This window comes from Ambystoma mexicanum, chromosome 5q (assembly GCF_040938575.1).
Source record: "Ambystoma mexicanum isolate Mex_15411 chromosome 5q, UKY_AmexF1_1, whole genome shotgun sequence".
Classification (NCBI taxonomy): Eukaryota; Metazoa; Chordata; class Amphibia; order Caudata; family Ambystomatidae; genus Ambystoma; species Ambystoma mexicanum.
In genome coordinates this window covers 807906073-807924187 of record NC_090933.1, presented here as the reverse complement: position 1 = coordinate 807924187, position 18115 = coordinate 807906073, and the positions used below count along the sequence as shown (strand labels likewise).

The 18115-nt window shown below is 43.2% G+C and overlaps 1 protein-coding gene across 1 annotated transcript in view; it reads right to left on the bottom strand.

Moving 5' to 3' along the window:
* Window positions 1-18115, bottom strand: part of E2F5 (E2F transcription factor 5) — a 1167696-nt gene that overhangs the window by 221939 nt on the left and 927642 nt on the right. The window contains exon 8 of the mRNA XM_069621289.1: window positions 5601-5645. Coding sequence (XP_069477390.1) covers window positions 5601-5645 — 45 coding nt within the window. The remainder of the gene's footprint in view (window positions 1-5600; window positions 5646-18115) is intronic.

Here is an 18115-nt window from a genome sequence, read left to right as displayed (position 1 = left end):
ATACCATGGATCCACTTTTGGACCAGTCTTTAGCAAAGGCAGTGGTATGTGGGGTGCCATCTTGAAATAAACTAGACCGTCACTATCGGTCGTAACACACCCGTTTGTGCATGTTTCCATCAGTGCCAGACGGCCCATCGTTGCGCTGTGACAGTTACTTTACCTTTAATGGGTTTGGCTAAACTAATGTCTCCTTGTTCACTGAAAATCGTCCCCCCAGGGCTGATTTTGGAAATCATTAGAACAGACAAAATTGAATATAAATAGAATAAATGATTAATCGATTGACTTTACAATCCAAGGAAAAAATGCATTGTCTGACAGTTAACACTTTTCACATTCAATCTTTGCAGACCATGTGCACTCTACATTGTGTGATTACACAGACTTTACAAAATGCTTTTTCGACACTCCCTCTTGATATATTGCAGTTTAGCAACATTAACTCAGAACACAGTTCCGGCTGTTACCTGAAGAGCAGACGATGGAATTTTGATTAACAAAACGATAGACTTATTTCCAAGGGGTGTCAAAGAACAGGGCATCTAAAGTTTCAATGTGAAACCAAACCAAAAAGTGTTACGTGTGAGCCCTCCCCTCATTATTTGATTCATCTTTGGACTCAAGAAGGATTTCACTGGAACCTGTTGGGCCCTTAGCTTTGGCATATATCACAGGTCTGTATATGCCGAAGCTAAGGGCCCAACAGGAGCCACTGTTCTCTACAGGACAGCACCAACACCGTAGACCAGGACCCCATAGGGGGCTAGATTCTATTGACAATAGCCTTGATAAAGACCCACGGGTTGAAACACGTGTCGGCTGACTAACAAGGCACACAATTGCCCTTAAAATGTACACAATGCATATCAATTGAATGTGAAAAACAACCCAGCACTAGCACAATTAAAAGCGAAACCTGTATCACATCAACTACGGTGTTAGAGCTATTATTTTAACCACAGAAACAAGATAGCCAGGAGAAAACTTCCTTCTTTTACTTCACAACTTGAGGTGCTGGCTAAACCCCAACAGCTCCTGTGATCTTGCAACACAAGAACCATTTTTATTAGTCTTGGTCAACAACAGAGCCTAGCACAGGCTGTTTCCACACCTAGAGCCAACAACGATTCTACATGTAAGAAAGTAGGTTTGCTTGAAGTAACTGCAGAGCGAAATGCCACTGAGAAAACTACCATGGATCCTCCTAGTCGCAGAGTTGAGAAGATAAATTGGTTAGTCCCAAATATTGAGACAAGGTATGCACTAAATATAGAGCACTAAACAGCACTCTCCCCTCAGACCAAATTACTTGCCTCTCTTTAATATTTCCTCCCATGGATTCTTTATGATTTTTGTATCGCAGAGCAGCTGATCTCGAAAGCCTTTCCGCCACCTCGGGTGCAGTGCTGCTCCATTTGAGGTAATTATGCGCAAGACAGGACGTCAGGGCCAATATACAGCAAAGCGATCTCAGTACTACCTTTTTTCCCTAGCACTCTGAAGCTGAGTGACACACTAACTTAAAAGTGTACTAGCTATTTGACAAGAGGGGCAGGTTGGGTGGGCCATGAGGAATTTGTGGAAGGAACATCCAAAACAACGCCACCTTGGGTGCAGTGCTGCTCCATTTGAGGTAATTATGCGCAAGACAGGACGTCAGGGCCAATATACAGCGAAGTGATCTCAGTACTACCTTTTTTCCCTAGCACTCTGAAGCTGAGTGACACACTAACTTAAAAGTGTACTAGCTATTTGACAAGAGGGGCAGGTTGGGTGGGCCATGAGGAATTTGTGGAAGGAACATCCAAAACAAAGAACATTACCAAGAGAAGTAATTTGTCCTTCCTCCTACAGATTCCGCATTTATGAAAGACACTGATAGCAGTAAATGGATCTGGAGGAGAGCAAGAGGACACCACTTAAACCAAAAAGCTCTGGAGGGCAACCTACCCAAACAGGCCTCCTGCCCTGAAAGGGAATCCAAGCAGTAATGTTTAGCAAACGTGTGCAGAAAGAAGCCCACGCAGCCACTCAAATGTCCAAGACATGGACTCCGCTCTGCAAGGCAGCGGTAGCGGGCAGTCCTCCGGTAGAATAAACCCAAGTCCTTCGGGTACATAACTTCCCATCCAGATTGCACTTCCAGAGAAGCAGAAAAAGATTCACATTGACAGGATCTGGTTGGTCACAGCATAACCCACCAAAACCTGGTCATCCTTCCTGACGTCCCTCATCTGAGAGACGTAGCTGAGAGCCCGCACTGGGTCCAGCCAATGGAGTCACTCCTCTTCCTTGCAAGGGTGAGGCAAAGGAAATTAAAAAAACCCCACTGAAACATGGATCATTTGGCAGAGATGGATAACAGGACGGTAGTACTCTCCACATCACTTTTTCCTTGGAGAAAACCAAATCAGGAGGTTCAACAGATAACGCCTGGAGCTCACTCGCCCATATTGTGAAAGTAATGGTGACCAGGAAAATCAGACTCCGGTACGAGTAATCAAAAAGAACATGAATGTACATGCTTAAAAGGAGCGCCCATAAGAAACATTAACACAACATTTAAATCACATGCCAGAATCGCAAACTGGCGTGGTAGAAACCGTTTGCACAACCACTGTAAATATTGCATAATGCTGGGAATTGTGGAGAAAGAGCCATGCTCAGCGGTTCACTTAAAAGACAGATAGTGGCCAGGTCCCGCCCCACAGTGCCAATTTGCACAGCTCTGCCAGGCTAAAGACAGCAAAGAATTGAACACAAAGGATATGGCACAGGATCAATGGTCCAGATCCTTTCCCCGACACCAGTCCAAATATTTATGGCACCTACAGGCATAAAAAGACTTAGTGGGGGGCCTTCAAGCTGAGAAGAGCACATCCATGACGTAGTCTGACAATTCACACTCCTTGTATCTCAGCAGCCAAGCATGAATAGTCAGACTGCTGAAGTTCAGATGGAGGACCCGCCTCTCCAGCTGCAAGAGCAGATCCACACTCTGCAGGAGGCTCCAGGGAGGGCAGGTGGAAATTTCCAACAACCCTGGCTAACATTTTCAGAGCCCAGTTTGGAGTGATTAAACTGAACATGGACCTTAACAAGTCCATTCTCCTGAGAACCAGTGGGGTTACGGGGCTTGGAAGAAATGCAAAGTGGAGGTGAATTTCCAATCAACCATGAATACATTCCACAGAAGCAGAACAACTCGCACTTCCTGTTCACACTGGAAGCAAAGTGGTCCATTTGAGGAGTTACCTGAGGGGGAAAAAACTCCACAACTTCCTGGAAATGCTCCCACTCGGCTGAAGTCTGTGTGCTCAAGGCATCCACTGTGACATTCTCTGTTCCGGCAAGATAATCTACCATCAGAGACTCGTTCACCAGAGCCTAGAACCACCAACTCATTTGTTGAGACAGTGCATGGCTATGGTGTTGTCGGTCAGGAACAACTCAGACATGCCATGTACAGAGAGGAGGAAATCACCAGGGCTACCTGGATTACCCTCACTTCCAGCAAGTTGTCTTCCGAAGACTCTGAGGAAGACCCCTGTCAGGCCTGACAGGTGGGCGCTCAACCTTTCAAGGAGGCATTGGTGACAACTGTTATTTGGGGTCAGGGTTGTTGACACAATGCAGCTTTCAGTAGTTTTTCTTATGGGCTATTAAGCCAGGTCTTGAGAAACATGACTAGATACCTTCAGAAGATCTGACATGCGTCCCTGAAATTAAGACTACTGAAAACAGCCAAGGGATCGGTCTCATGCGCAGTTGGGCCACCAAGACCATCAGCATGCAGGTGGTCATGACACCCAGTAAGTGCACAAAGGCTGAGGTAGGGAATTGTCCTTGGGATTAGACTGCCCCAAAACATCAGAGGGGCTGGGACGGAAAAACCGGAGACATTTCGAATGTCAGGGAAAAGCCCAAGCTGTGCAACAGGCTGCACACACAGAAAAGATGTGCGTACACCTGATCTGGGGAGTGAGCTTGGACGAGGCAGTCATCCAGGTAGGGAAAGACATGGACACCTTCCACCATGAGGTGAGCCGCCACCACTTTCAACAGCTTGGTAAAAACTATAGGCACCAAAGGAAGACCGAACAGCAGACTTGGAACTAGTAAGGAGGTTGGCGCACATTGAATCTCAGGTACTTCCTGTGCCTCACAAATAGGTACATGGAAGCAAGCATGCTGAAGGTCCAGTGACACTAATCTGGCCTGCAGGTCGAGGGCTTGGAGGATCTGGGCTAGCGTCATCTTTCATTTGCCCGTGTGCAGGTACAGATTCAGTAGCCTCAGATCCAGGACAGGACGCAAGCCAGCGTCCTCCTTCGGAGTCAGAAAGTACATTGAAAACCATAATTTCCCTCATTCTGAGCGTTGTACCATCTCAAATCATGCCTTTTCTCAGAAGCTGACTGAGCTCCTCCAAAAGCAGCAGGTCCGGATAGAAGGCAATGTTGTAAGGAGGATGGTCTGGAGGATGTTGAATGAAAAGGAGCCAAGTACCCTGAGGCACTACCAGCAAGGCCCAAGCATCAGACAAAGTGTAGGATCACTATGGGCTAACAAGGGAAATTCTCCCTCCCACTGGGGACTTGTAAAAGTCGTCCCTCACAGTGATTTTGCACCTGGGGCAGACGAGCGGGCTGAGGAAGAGGCAATAACTGCCAATTAGTGGATCTGAATGCTTTATATCAGTTGTTTTGCCAACTTCTACATGAATCAAGTTGATGTTTTTAGCAGGTTTGTAGCTTTATTATGTAAAAATAATAATCAATATGAAAGAAAGAGGGCAATCTTCTCGAATGCCTCATAACATCTTGCAGAGATGTTAAACTGTTTTCTCCAACAATATGACTATGTTTCGTTGTCTATAATGAATATATGAAATTATGTTGCTGCACTGTCTGTATGATCATACAGCAGTACCTTACCACACCCTCCCTGTAAGTAAAATATGATCCCATTCAAAATGTTAATGTTACTAATGTTGCAACTAGTCTATGCTTCCACACATGGAATAAGCAAGGTAAACTGGGTAACATAAAATACAAGAATCATTTAAACCATGTTTATCGTTTTGTGGCGCTATTTTCATTGGAGAGGAATGGACTCGCATGGACTCCTTTAAAACGGCACTTAAAAAATAGAGATCTTTACTTACACAAAGTCATTGCACACAAACTAGCCCAGAAAAAACTACATTGTTTTGTAATGTTAATTCCATAAAAGGATTATTGTTATTTTCACTTGTTCTGAAAATAGAGGACGTCTAATGCACTTCAGTTTACATCAAATTGTAAAATAATTCAAAACCGGATACTTGGTTATTTTTATCAATTAAATGTTCCATTTAATGGACATCTTGCAGCAGAATTTCAGAATTACTGATTTCATAAGGAAATATGTTTACAACCGGTTTGTTCCAAGTGACGTTTACTAATTATACAGTGAGACTTCAGGTATATTTGAGCAAGTGTTACTTCTTTTACTGTTAACAAGGAACCATTTTCATTTTAAATTTAAAAATGAAAAACACTTCAACTGAAATTAAAAACAATAATTCCAAAAGAACGAACAAAAAATATACTTACCATCCGAAGACATCAGTTCATCAATAATATCACTGCTTATTGTGCCTGGGAAAGATTATACATTCATATTAGTTCTGAAAGGTAATTTGCCGCGATAGCAAATGCAAAAGAGTTCTTTTGGCACTGTACAATACCAGGGAGCTTTGTGACAAATCTTACTTTTAAGGAGGCTGTACAAATAGGTTTTATTTTTATGCAATAATGGTTGAACACTCTGGTCCATTTAGTCCTTTTCCTATCCTAAAAACAAGTCAAGCTGACCAAGCTTCTCAAAGATCCTCATGCAACATTTTAGAGACTGCCTCTTTTTTGAAAGGCATGTTTAGGTACTGAAGCCAATGAGAAAATGTGATTATCTCCCCAACGCCCCCAAGGACAGCTTAAAATATTTCAATGTTACCATCAGTGCATTAAAAGCATTTCAAACTATGCAAACTATGTTGATTATAAAACCAATGGCCCAGATTTCAGCAGCAATCTGGCCACATTAGATGCAAAGAAACTTACAGGTAGGCTGTTAAGGTTGGTTTGGGCTTTTACCAGTACCATTGGAATGAGACGGGAGCTGCTTTCCACATCCCCCCCTCACCCTCCAAAAAAAAGCAAGCTCAACTCATACTTCACTGTTAAACAAGCCTCTTTAGATTTTTCCTGTGAGGGTTCAATTTAGTGATACTTAGGGAAGCCAAGAGCTAATGTGATAAATATGAAAAGTGGTGGATATCTTTCAGGGAGGGAGGGGGCGAGGGCTATATACCCCTGGTTTGGCGACTTCCCTACCCTCTCCAAACTCGAGCAATGCAGCAATTGGTGGCCCATTTCAAAACAGGGCACTGACAGCACCTGCCTCTGGCCATTTGGTATGATAATTCCAATTTCTAAATGCAAGCTATTTAGGAAAACTGTATGGCAAGAGTTTACCATATCTCAGTTGCTACCACATGAAATTGATCTGTGTCAAGATAATGTGGTGTATTAGTGGGACAAGTTCACTCTGACTGGTCGTCTAACAGTTCTGAAAAATAATACGAAATACTTGTCATTGCTTCTCTGTAGAGGATTTGCTTTATTGCCCTTTCTGTTGAGTTTAGTACTTCTACCATCTAGCCATCCATTTTTGGCCAGTGTATATACTGCGATATAAAGGTTGTATAAAAATGCACCATAACAGATTACTAGTTAGGTCCATAACATTTTCTTGTTTACTACGCAACGTTTACTGTCTTATTAAGTGACTTAATGCCTGGTGCATGGGAAGAGCACCAATGTTTATTATGTGCAGCAGGGCTCTGCAAGCTTGAGCTTGCCAGCAATTTATTTACTACAACTCCCAAAAGGCCTACTCCGCACAGTCAATGATGAGTGATCACGGAAGTTGCAGTGCAAAGGACCTGGTGAGCCGGCGGTTGAAGACTGATGATATAAACAGAAAAACCTTTTTTATGGAAGCATGTTTAAATAGAACCATATGTTTGCCGCCCCTCGTTTAATGAAAAAATACATGAATTCTACATACTGCACAAAATTATTTGCTAGGACTAGTACACGTTATTTGATTCTAAAATAAAAGGTCACAACCCAATCCAGAAAAAAGAATTTTCAGACAGACAGAAGCAACTGTATTTCTATTGTTTATGAGATTAATAGATGTATGGTGCAATTTCTCAAAATCACTTAACTGTATTATTTAGTAGAAGCATTCATCGACCCACTTGCGATAATCCCACTTTTGTCATATTTAGCCAAAGATTAATTTCACATGTTTAGCGAGAATCCCAAACAGTGGAAGAAAATCCTCCAGAACTACCACTACTGAATTTGCCTTCGGGAGTGAGTCTTCAAAAAAGGGAAAGATATGCACCACCCATCCCCTTCTTAGGAGGGGCTTCCACCACAGGCATCCCATTTGTAAATACTGTTCATGCTTTGACAAAGTCTGCTGTCTGTGCTTCGGCTTGAGGCGGTCACAGAGGCCGGGTGATGCCACCCACTGTGTGATGCTGGTCCTGGAAAGTACATGAGTGATTGACTGGGCCACCATCTTGCCGCAGGACTGAGGCAGGGGACAGTCACACATCAGAGACCGATGGTAAGTATTCTTTGAGATGATAATCACCACCACAAGCCACCCTAAGCATCCACCCACCTTACCACTTCTCACACACCGTGCAGCATCCACCCTCCTTTCTCTTCTCACACACTGCGCAGCATCCACCCTCCTTTCTCTTCTCACACACCGCGCAGCATCCACCCTCCTTTCTCTTCTCACACACTGCGCAGCATCCACCCTCCTTCCTCTTCTCACACACCACGCAATCAGAAATGGAAAAAAAAGAAAAAATTAAGGACTCAATGGATTACAAAAATACACAGTGTCAGTGGATATATTAGTACTAAGTGATTGAAGACAAGCATGTAATCCATTGCAGTCTATCTGCCAGAATACCACCTACCAAATCCAGGACAACCTATTGCATGGAGTGAATGGAAGGATTACTGGAAAAACTACCTTAAAGCAGTTGAACACAATTTGATGACTGCAGAAAGAAAACTGGGATTTAGAAAAAAGCAGACCAGATGCAGGAAAAAGACCAATAAGGCAAAAAAACAAATGAGAACATTGTGGTTAATAGATCCTTACAAAGGATTATAATTTGTTCCTACCTCTAATACTAGTCTATTCGGGGAGAAAATTAATGTACATTAAGTGATACAGACATAGTGGATGATAGTTTTGAATTGAAAACTAAAAGTACCTTCGACCCCGCAAATTCAAAATCAAGTATTGAGCATGTTTAAACAGTAAGTAGAACAGGATCTCAGGAAGATTGATTATTGTAAAAAGAATCCATACAATTTGAAAGACCAACAATTTAAGGATATTGAATCCCTAGCTAAAAATGAGGAAATGACCATCAAACCGGCTGACAAAGGAGGTGCCATTGTTGTAATGGACACCTCCTTTTACCATGACAGTTGTATGGACATGTTGAAGGATGTATCAACATATGTACTTTTGGACCAGGATCCTAAACTGAAGATAAGAACCTTAATTGAGTCTACTGTGGACAGCATACAAAAATGATTGCATTTCAGAAAAAACGAAACCATTTTTGCTTAAGACTTCCGCTCATTCCAGTCTTTTATGGATTGCCCAAAATCCATAAAGACAATCTCAAGCCACCCTTAAGACCAATAGTGGCTGGTACTGAAAGTATCCTGGATCCACTAGTGACATATGTTGACAATATTCTACAACCCTTAGTCCAAAAGATCCCCACATACTTAAGAGATACTACGGATGTCATGACCTGTCTGAATGACATAGTAGGTGTATCACCTGACTGCATACTATTCTCCTTGGATGTGTGCAGTCTGTACACTTTGATACCACACAATGAGAGAATGGAGGCAATTGAATGGATTTTATTGTTGTCCAACAATGTTAAATGTGAAAGGCAGCTAATTATCGAATTTGTATATGCTGAACAACAATTTATTTAAGTACCATGACAGATTCTATGCCCAGGTGTCTGGCACCTCTATGGGGTCTGCCGTGGCACCGGTGTATGCCAACATGTTCATGTATGCATTTGAAAAGGTATGGCCTTGATGTAATACAATGGTCTTCCAAAATTCTTGTGTGGAAGCATTTTATAGATTATATCTTTGGTGTTTGGTGTGGGACGAGACAGGAATTGCAAGATTTATTTGACTATCTTAACAGAATACACTCAGACATCAAATTTACACTGGAGATTGGCAATTCTTCCCTACATTTTTTTAGATGTCCAGTTGACTATTGTAAATACCAGGAGAACTACTTCAATATAGCTCAGCAGCAACGTGCTCGCCTTGGAAGCAAGACGACGTGGAGCAGCGCAGGTTCAATCCCGGGTCCGCGCTTAGAAACCACTGGGTATTAAGCGTGTTATAAATTACCTATCATATCATAAGTGATGTTAATAACTGTTACGCTCACCTGGTTCCCACAGGGGCGTCGATCGGACCCGGACAGCTGCGGTCTCCACCAACGTTATGCGTACTGAAGAGATGACAGTCTGGACTGGCCCACCTAATCTTGTCTGCTGGACTCGTAGAAGTATTCTCCTGCAAGTGGAGAAAGGGATATAGCCACCCGTGGACTTTAGTGATGGCCCCCCAACAGTTCTCGTTCTCCTCACTAATCACCTCCGATATCCCTTTTTGGTAATCTCACCTTATGTTTTCAAATGATGAGCTCTCCATCCTGCATGGCATGCAGGGGCGCGTAGATACCACTTACTTCACTGGGTTGAAGGTACTGGAGGAGTTCCGGAGGAATATTAACTCCAGTGTCTATAAAGTTCAAAGAGTTCAATATGTCCGATGTTCACTCTTGTTCCATTCCCTCGTTAGGTTGCAGCTGGATCCAAAAGAATATTGCCTGGAGGCAGCTGATGGCGTTCAGGTAAGAGTCTGTATTACCAAACACTGTCCGGTAAAAGTTGCAGGAGTTTAACTTGCTGTTTTCTCTCCTTTTATAGGTGCGGTATAGGAAGATGCGGCGAATTAAAGAATACCACCTCCGGTGGTAAAGCAGGTAAGCCTATGGTGGCAAAGAGATTGTCTTTGTCGGTTTTCTCGGCTCACCTTGTTATTCCTTTTGTTTTCCCCTCAGGTGCTGGATTTCGACGAAGAAAATGATGGTGGCAGCGCCGAGTCGAAAGATGCGGTGTACTGGTGAGTATAACGCGGCGCTGCTGCTGGCGAAGCGACGCGTGCTGAAATAATGTCCTTTCCAGGCTCGGAGAAGTGCTGGGTCCGGAATCAGGTAAGGAATCAAATAATGTCCATGATCTAACCTCTTCTCCTTTCTTTTCCTTTTGTCTAGGAGCTCCGGATTCGAGGCGGGCGTGGCAGAAGACTGGATGCTGACTTGCAGACACGGTGAGTGTCACGCTGCTGGATGCAGAATAACGAAGCATGGGCTGCTGTTCGGACGTGTTTTAAATAGCCTGCAAAGTAGTCCCAGGTAAGAAGTTCCCCAGAACCACACCCGAGTGAAAAATAGTCCCTGTAATAAAATAGTCCTATCCAGGCCTCACGTTGGCTTGGACTCATTTGCAGCATGGTCTGCATAAGGTATGTAAAGTCTATGAGCCTGGCGCCTATGGCGCCAGGACTGTTTTCTATGATGAGCCTTGCGCCTAAGATGTCAGGACTGAATCCAAACAGCCCCCAGCCGGGGCTTTTGGGGTTTTAATGAGTATCTGGATGCCTGCTCCCGGGGCTGATGGACACGATCCGGATGCCCGGGGGTAGGCATCATGACAATAACCTTCTACATTTTGCGAGTTTTCATCCGAAAGCGATGATGAAAAGCCTAACGTATAGCCAGACATTGCGGCTTAAAAGAATTATTACAGATGCGGACACTTTTGCAACAGAATGTGCTGAATTATCAGAGAGGTTTTCAAAGAGAGGTTTTCCAGAGGATGCATTACAGGAGGCTAAGGCAAGAGCAACTCAGATTTCCAAAGAGCAACTTCTAATTCTGAAACCATAGAAGGAACTGATATCTCATATTTCAAAATACTCGAGACAGAGTTACCACATTAGAAAGATTATCCACAAAAATCGGTCGATCTTACATTATGACCCAACCCTGTTTACATTTTTTCCTGAACCATCAATGATGGTATACAGAAGAGGTACCAATTTACATGATAAATTGGTCAAAGCAAAAAGGATATTGAGAGAGAAAAACGACATTGACAACTAAAAGAAAGGGTACTTTCCCTTGGTTAACATGTAGCAATTGTAACAATGTGCAGAAAGGCAATCACATCACTCATCCGCAGAATGGTAAAAAAATATACCTCAAAGACTTTGCAACCTGTAGGTCAACAGGTGTTGTGTATAGTATCATGTGGATTGTTATATGTAGGGCAAACATCAAGATCTGCACAGGAGAGGTGGAGCAAACATAATTCAAATATAAGATGTGTGAACATGAAATCACCTGTGGCAAGGCATTTTAAAGAACTGAGGCACTCAATAGCTCAAATTCAGTTTACTATTTTGGAAGTGGTGAGACGTCCACCCATGGGGGGGGGGGCTTTAACGCGTATCTCATACAAAGGGAGATGTTTTGGATTGATTTGCTGGATATATTGCAAGCAGGGAGGATTAATGAAGATTTCTCACTGAATTGCTACATTTGAATGGAATGGCAGGTGACATTAGTGAGGTGATTGGTTTTGAAGGTGTGGATATGTCCGGAGATGGAGAATCTCCTAAGCCAACTCCCACTCGTGAGAGATCGTGCTCTGCCTGCTCAGAGCGTCCGCCGTCACGTTTTCGTCTCCGGCCAGATGAACTGCCGAGATCGAAACTTCCTGCTGGATGGCCCAGAACTCGAGCTGCATCGCCTCCCTGCACAGAGGAAGTGACCCTGCCCCCCCCCCTTTTTGTTGAGGTAGTGCATGGCCACTGTGTTGTCCGTCAGGATCAGGACATTCTTTCCTTGCACAGTCAGCAGAAAAGCCTTCAGGGCTAGCCTGACGGCCCTCAGCTCCAACAGATTAATATGGAGTCTGGACTCCGACGGAGACCAACGACCGCTGACTGTCAGCTCGTAGGCATGAGCTCCCCATCCCGTGAGGGATGCATCCGTCACGATCGTCACCTCCGGCTAGGGAAGCCAAAACGGAGCCCCCTTCATCAATTTGCCTTCGACGGCCCACCACAGAAGGTCCTGGGCGACCGAGGGCAGCACCTGAACCGGGTCAGACATCCTGCCGGAGGACTGCGACCATTGCATCTTGAGTGCCCACTGCAAAGATCTCATCCGCAGGCGAGCCTCTGGCACCAGAAGAATGCAGGATGCCATGAGGCCGAGCAACCTCAATAACTCGAACGCTGGGAGCGTCTGGGCATGCTGAAAATTGTGTACCATCTGATGAATGTGAAGAGACCTCACCTAGGGAGGAAAACACTGCCCCAGGGAAGTGTCGAGCACTGCTCCGATGTACTGGAGCCGCTGTGTTGGTGTCAAATGGGACTTCTTTAAATTGAGGGAGAAGCCCAGCCTGTGAAGGGAGTGGCAGGTGACGGACAGATGATCCAGGACTTGCTCGGGAGAGCTCCCCCTGATCAACCAATCGTCCACATCATAGAGAGCCGTGATATATGGGAATAGTACCCTACTATTCCACCGAAGTGCAACTATCCAGCCGTCGACTTGTTACTCAATTTGAATCTGCTTTGGACTCACCATGTGAGTTCTAGCCTACATTGCTTGCCACGAGGTCCAGCCACTCAAAGATGGCCGCTTGCCATTTCCCCATTGCTGCCCTGGCCTAACTTCCTACCAGGTAAACTCCCTGTGACCCGATTGGTCACCAGCCGCTTCTTTCTAGCCTAACCCGAGCCGGCAGACGAACGCCGGCACACCCACAAAGGCGCACACATTAACTGTATTACAGGTATCACTCTGCTCTCCCTCTACCTCCCATATTTTGGTCACTTCGCATTGCTTTGTCCCACCGCGGATACCGTTCTTTTAAACTGTTCAACTGTTGCATTATGCCGCCTTTCAATACTTTCAAGTAACTTCTCTGCGTTACACCACTATTGCCTTGACGCTGTTGTAATATTGCTTCCAATGTCTGCACAAATTATCACCTGACCTTATTACGATACATGTGTCCCGCCCAGCCTTGCTAGCATCTAGCCTTATTTCAGTTAGGTATCTCGCTCGTATACACCATTCATATCTTCCTGCACTCGAGATGTACTGAAATGGCGTGATGTCCTAACTGCATGCACATTATACGCACTGCTCTAGTCTACTGCTGTATATGTCCTGCATTGAGCTGCCCACTATTGAATGCACATCTCATAAGTACTTCTATCGGCCAGCTATCGCCCGCTTACTTTTTTATTTCCTGTCCACCCACTATTGTGCAATCCATGTATACTATATTAGTGCACTGCCGCTATTGTATTACCTAGGACTGATTAACTTCTTCCCAGTTATCAGCTTGACCATTATTGTGCAATCCATGTACACTGTTTTAGTGCACTGACGCTATTGTATTACCTAGGACTGCCTATCTACTTCCCAGTTATCAGTTTGACCTAGATACCTTTGCTGCACCCAACTCGCCTGACCTCCCGACCGTAGCACCCAGCAGTTTAGCCTCCTACTATGGCCGCTCTAAGAGGAGCAACACTTGCTATGGCTACCTTCTTCCCTCTACTTCACAATATCTCATCTTTGAATTGCAGCAACACTACTGCTCCATCCCACCCTGAACCTACGTCACCAGCAGAATGGGTCACTAGATTTGCCTCCCCTCCAACACCTGTTACCCCGTGTCCTACGCCTTCAGGAAATGCAAGTTTAGGTTCCCGCCTTAACATACCTAATGATATTAGACTTGACGTAGCCTGCCCAACTCATTTGAGAAATGCCAGACTTAGTTATCGCACCAGCCTGAGGCTTAAGCCCCCCCAGGATGGTCACCCAACAGACTAGGAACCACACACGGCCGACGACTCACACTGGATCCCCTATTAACCACGACTGCACAACATCCTACAACCCCACCAATTAACATCACAGTACCTACCTCCACTTCCATTAAGGGCATACTCATTAACGCTCGCTCTTTGGTAGCTCACGTACCAGATCTTGCAGACTTAATCAGTGCAAACCATTTAGACTTCCTTGCGGTCACAGAAACATGGCTCCACTAAGCAGCTGGCCCCACACTAGCTTTAGCCATCCAAGAAAACTATAACATCATCCGTGCTGATAGAAAAACCGGAATTAGGGGTGGAGTGGCCCTTATTGCGAAAACTAATCTGAACATTAGAGAAGTCTCTAACACAACCCTACCCTCAGCTGAACTTCTTTCCCTCAAACTACCATTATCCAACACCCAAACCATACTCCCACACCTTATATACAAACCTCCTAGAGCCATGTCCACCTTCGAGGAGCACATCTCTCTTTTACTTACAACTAATACCAAACCAGGTTCATAAATTTTTAACATGGGCGATTTTAATTTGGGACTCAATGACCCGAATAACACTAATGTCACCTCTCTTAATGACACTATCACTCACTGAGGCCTAACACAACATATCAACAAGCCCATACATACAAAAGGGAGATCCTTGGATTGACCAGCTGACGCCAATTGTAACTTATCCCTGACTGACATTACTCCTTGTGCATGGACAGACCCTCATCTCATCACCTTCTCGCTACCCAGAAACGCACCTAAAACGGCACTGTCTACCGGGAAACCACAAACATCTAGGAATAATCGCAATATTACCATAGAAAACCTCAGACCTCTCCTAATGCCCATTACCAAGGCTAACTTTCCCACACGGAATGCCAACCCGACTGCCCATGTAGATCTATACAACACCACTATGGAACAAGCCCTCAACCAGATAGCTCCTCTCAAACTAAGAAAGGCCAAACCAACTGCCCATACGAATAAATGGTTCTCATCAGAACGAAAGGCCCTCCGCAACATCAAAAGAGCTGCGGAAACTAACTGGAGAAAAGCCCCATCACTCTCAAGATAAATTCTCATTGGCAGCCTCCACCTATAAAACTGCTATCCTAAACGCTAAAAAAAAGAGATTTACAGCCTGAGAATACACAATGCCAAATATGGTACGAAAGAGTTATTCTCCATTCTAAGAGAGCTCGAATCACCAATGCCACCCGCAGAGGACTGCATCAAAGACAGTCTGGTGCAATAATAGCCAACTAGCACTATCAAATAAAATAGCCCTACTACAAGGTAAAAGAGTCTAAAAAAGCTAGCCTCGCTAGACAGAGTGGCATACCTCCAAATACAAAATACCAAATGTTGTGGGATCGCTATCAAATTGTGTGCGCTATTTTCCACTCTCGAACTTCAAAAAAAAAATATATATATAAGAAAGATGGGGTCGGCAGCAAGTGATATCACTCCCTCAAACTTCCCACAAAGTTTGTACAAAGTAAACAAGAATATCAGAGTTCGGGAGGATATCTCGCGCTCACACCAATACGTTTTTTATGAAACCTATTATCACTGTTTCTAAAATTCCTCAGGATAGGTTCAAAAAAAGTCTTCAAGTTACACAACGCTTGTCAATTCCATATATTTTAATTTATCTTCCAAGGTAAAGAACAGCCGACATGTGTTTCGACCCTTGGTCGTTATCAAGGCTGTACAGATTATTACATTCATTCAATATAACGAAAAAAAGAATAGAAAAGAAAAAATTAAAAAACCATACCATATGGTGCCAACATGTCAGGTCAGGTTATGGGAAAATTCACGCCATAGTCAAGATATAAGATGAATATTCAAAGAAAAATAAACATAAAACAATAATTTAGTTTTTCCTCACAAAATATATGTGTGTTCAACATAACATCCAGTTATCAACTGTTTTCACAATAAAATTCAACCCCAATATATTGTTTACACAGATTACCGATCATCACCCTGTGATACCATTCCAACATGACCAGAGAATATGTGAATATTCAAGATGCAACATTAGAAAATAGAATTGAAACTTACCCTCTCTATGTCATTTAGTAATATCTTCCATCCCTATGTTGTAGACCCTTTAGATTAAATTTAATGATATGGATTACATAAACGTTTTATCCCATATTATAGGATAGATTGAAATTTAGAAAGTTCACCAACCTGAAAATCTATGTTCTTAGAATACCAAATGTTCCAATAGTCTTTACTTTCGAAATGTTTTAGGTCCAAAATTGGCTTTTACCTATAAGAAATATGTTTATTGTACTACGCTTCATAGGGTTAACTATAGATCCCCATATTAATCATTTCCTTAGTTAAAAATCCTCATCGGTCAATAAATCCCTCATGCCATTTAAATTATATTTTCAAACAAGAAAATATATAATATAATAATATTGCATTATGCTCAGTTCCCATATGCACATCATGAGTTATTGAAGGACCTCCCTCAACCATTCCAAATGGAAGGTTCTGTTAAATAGAATATATCCTGTTTGAAATACCATACCCCCCTATTAGTATTCCTATTTTCCATGGACTCACCTTTACATGGGCTAAATCCCAGAACCTCGTTATGCTAAGGGGATCCCACGAGTTTCCCCTTCCATTTGAATGTATTGACACTCACAGGGTCGCGGGCCGCACCGCGATGACGTCACGCGCACGCACGCGCGACGACGTCACGCGCGCGCGATGACGTCACGCGCACGCACGCGCAATGACGTCACGCGCACGCACGCGCAATGACGTCACACGCAAGCGCGACGGCGCCATACACACGCGCACTTAACGTTATATGGGCATTATTACAGAGTCCCCTTATTAAAAAAGCATGATATATTGCCAATAAATCTTATTCATTGGCCCATTGTAACCCTTAAATTATTCAAATAATATAATTCATGAAAAATATTCTATTTTATTTCCATGGCTGTACTTTCACTAATGAGTACATGAGAACCTATGATTTTTGATCCCATGTAACAATACTCTGGTAAGGCTGGGACGGTATCACAAACTGTGATAATTACAATAGATGGCATCACCAATTATGCTGATTTCATTCATTATAAATCAGAAAAGAAGAGGAATGTCAATCATGTAATTACTTCATAAGAAAACATGCATTTCATGGTCCTGGTTAAGACCGACTGTAGTACTTCTAAAATAACAAATTAGTTTACTCTCTTGTTGCCTAAGTTTAAGCCTAAGATTACCACCCCGTTTACCCATCTTCACTTGCATAAGACCAATAAATCTAATATCTTCCTGGCTATCCAACTGATGTTGCAGCTGCCAATGAATGGACATTGGTGTCTTAGGATCACTACTCTTTAAACTGGCCAAATGTTCCCTTATTCGTATTCTCAATTGCTGAATAGTGCTGCCAATGTAAAGCTTACCACATATACAAATAATAGCATAAACAACAAAGCACGTTTTACAGTTAATGAACTGGTTAATCTTAATTGTCATTGCATTGTCATCTGTAAAGGAGTCACAATTAACATACGCATATTTGCATTGATTACAATTACCACATTTAAAAAATCCCTTCTTTCCTTTTAGCCAAGTTCCTTAAGTACTGTCTGCCTGAACATCCAAAAAGGAGGGACTCAACTTCTGTTTGATACTATGTGCTCTCGTGAAAGTAAATTTAGGTTTCTCAGTCAAAAAAGGTAACAGATCCTTATCGAGTCTCAAAATATCCCAGTGTCTAGATATCATTTTATAGAGTAAGGATGAGTCTTGCGAGAATTGAGTTATTATGGAAATACAATCACTCCCAGGTTTCTCTTTCACACGGTCACATAAAAGCTCCAATTGACTACATTCTTTGTACTTATCTGCCGCTTTCTTTATACATTTCAGGTTATATCCTCTCTTTTGGAATCTTTGCGTAAGCAAGTCAGACTCCTTCTGATAATCCAAATCTAAACTGCAGTTTCGCCT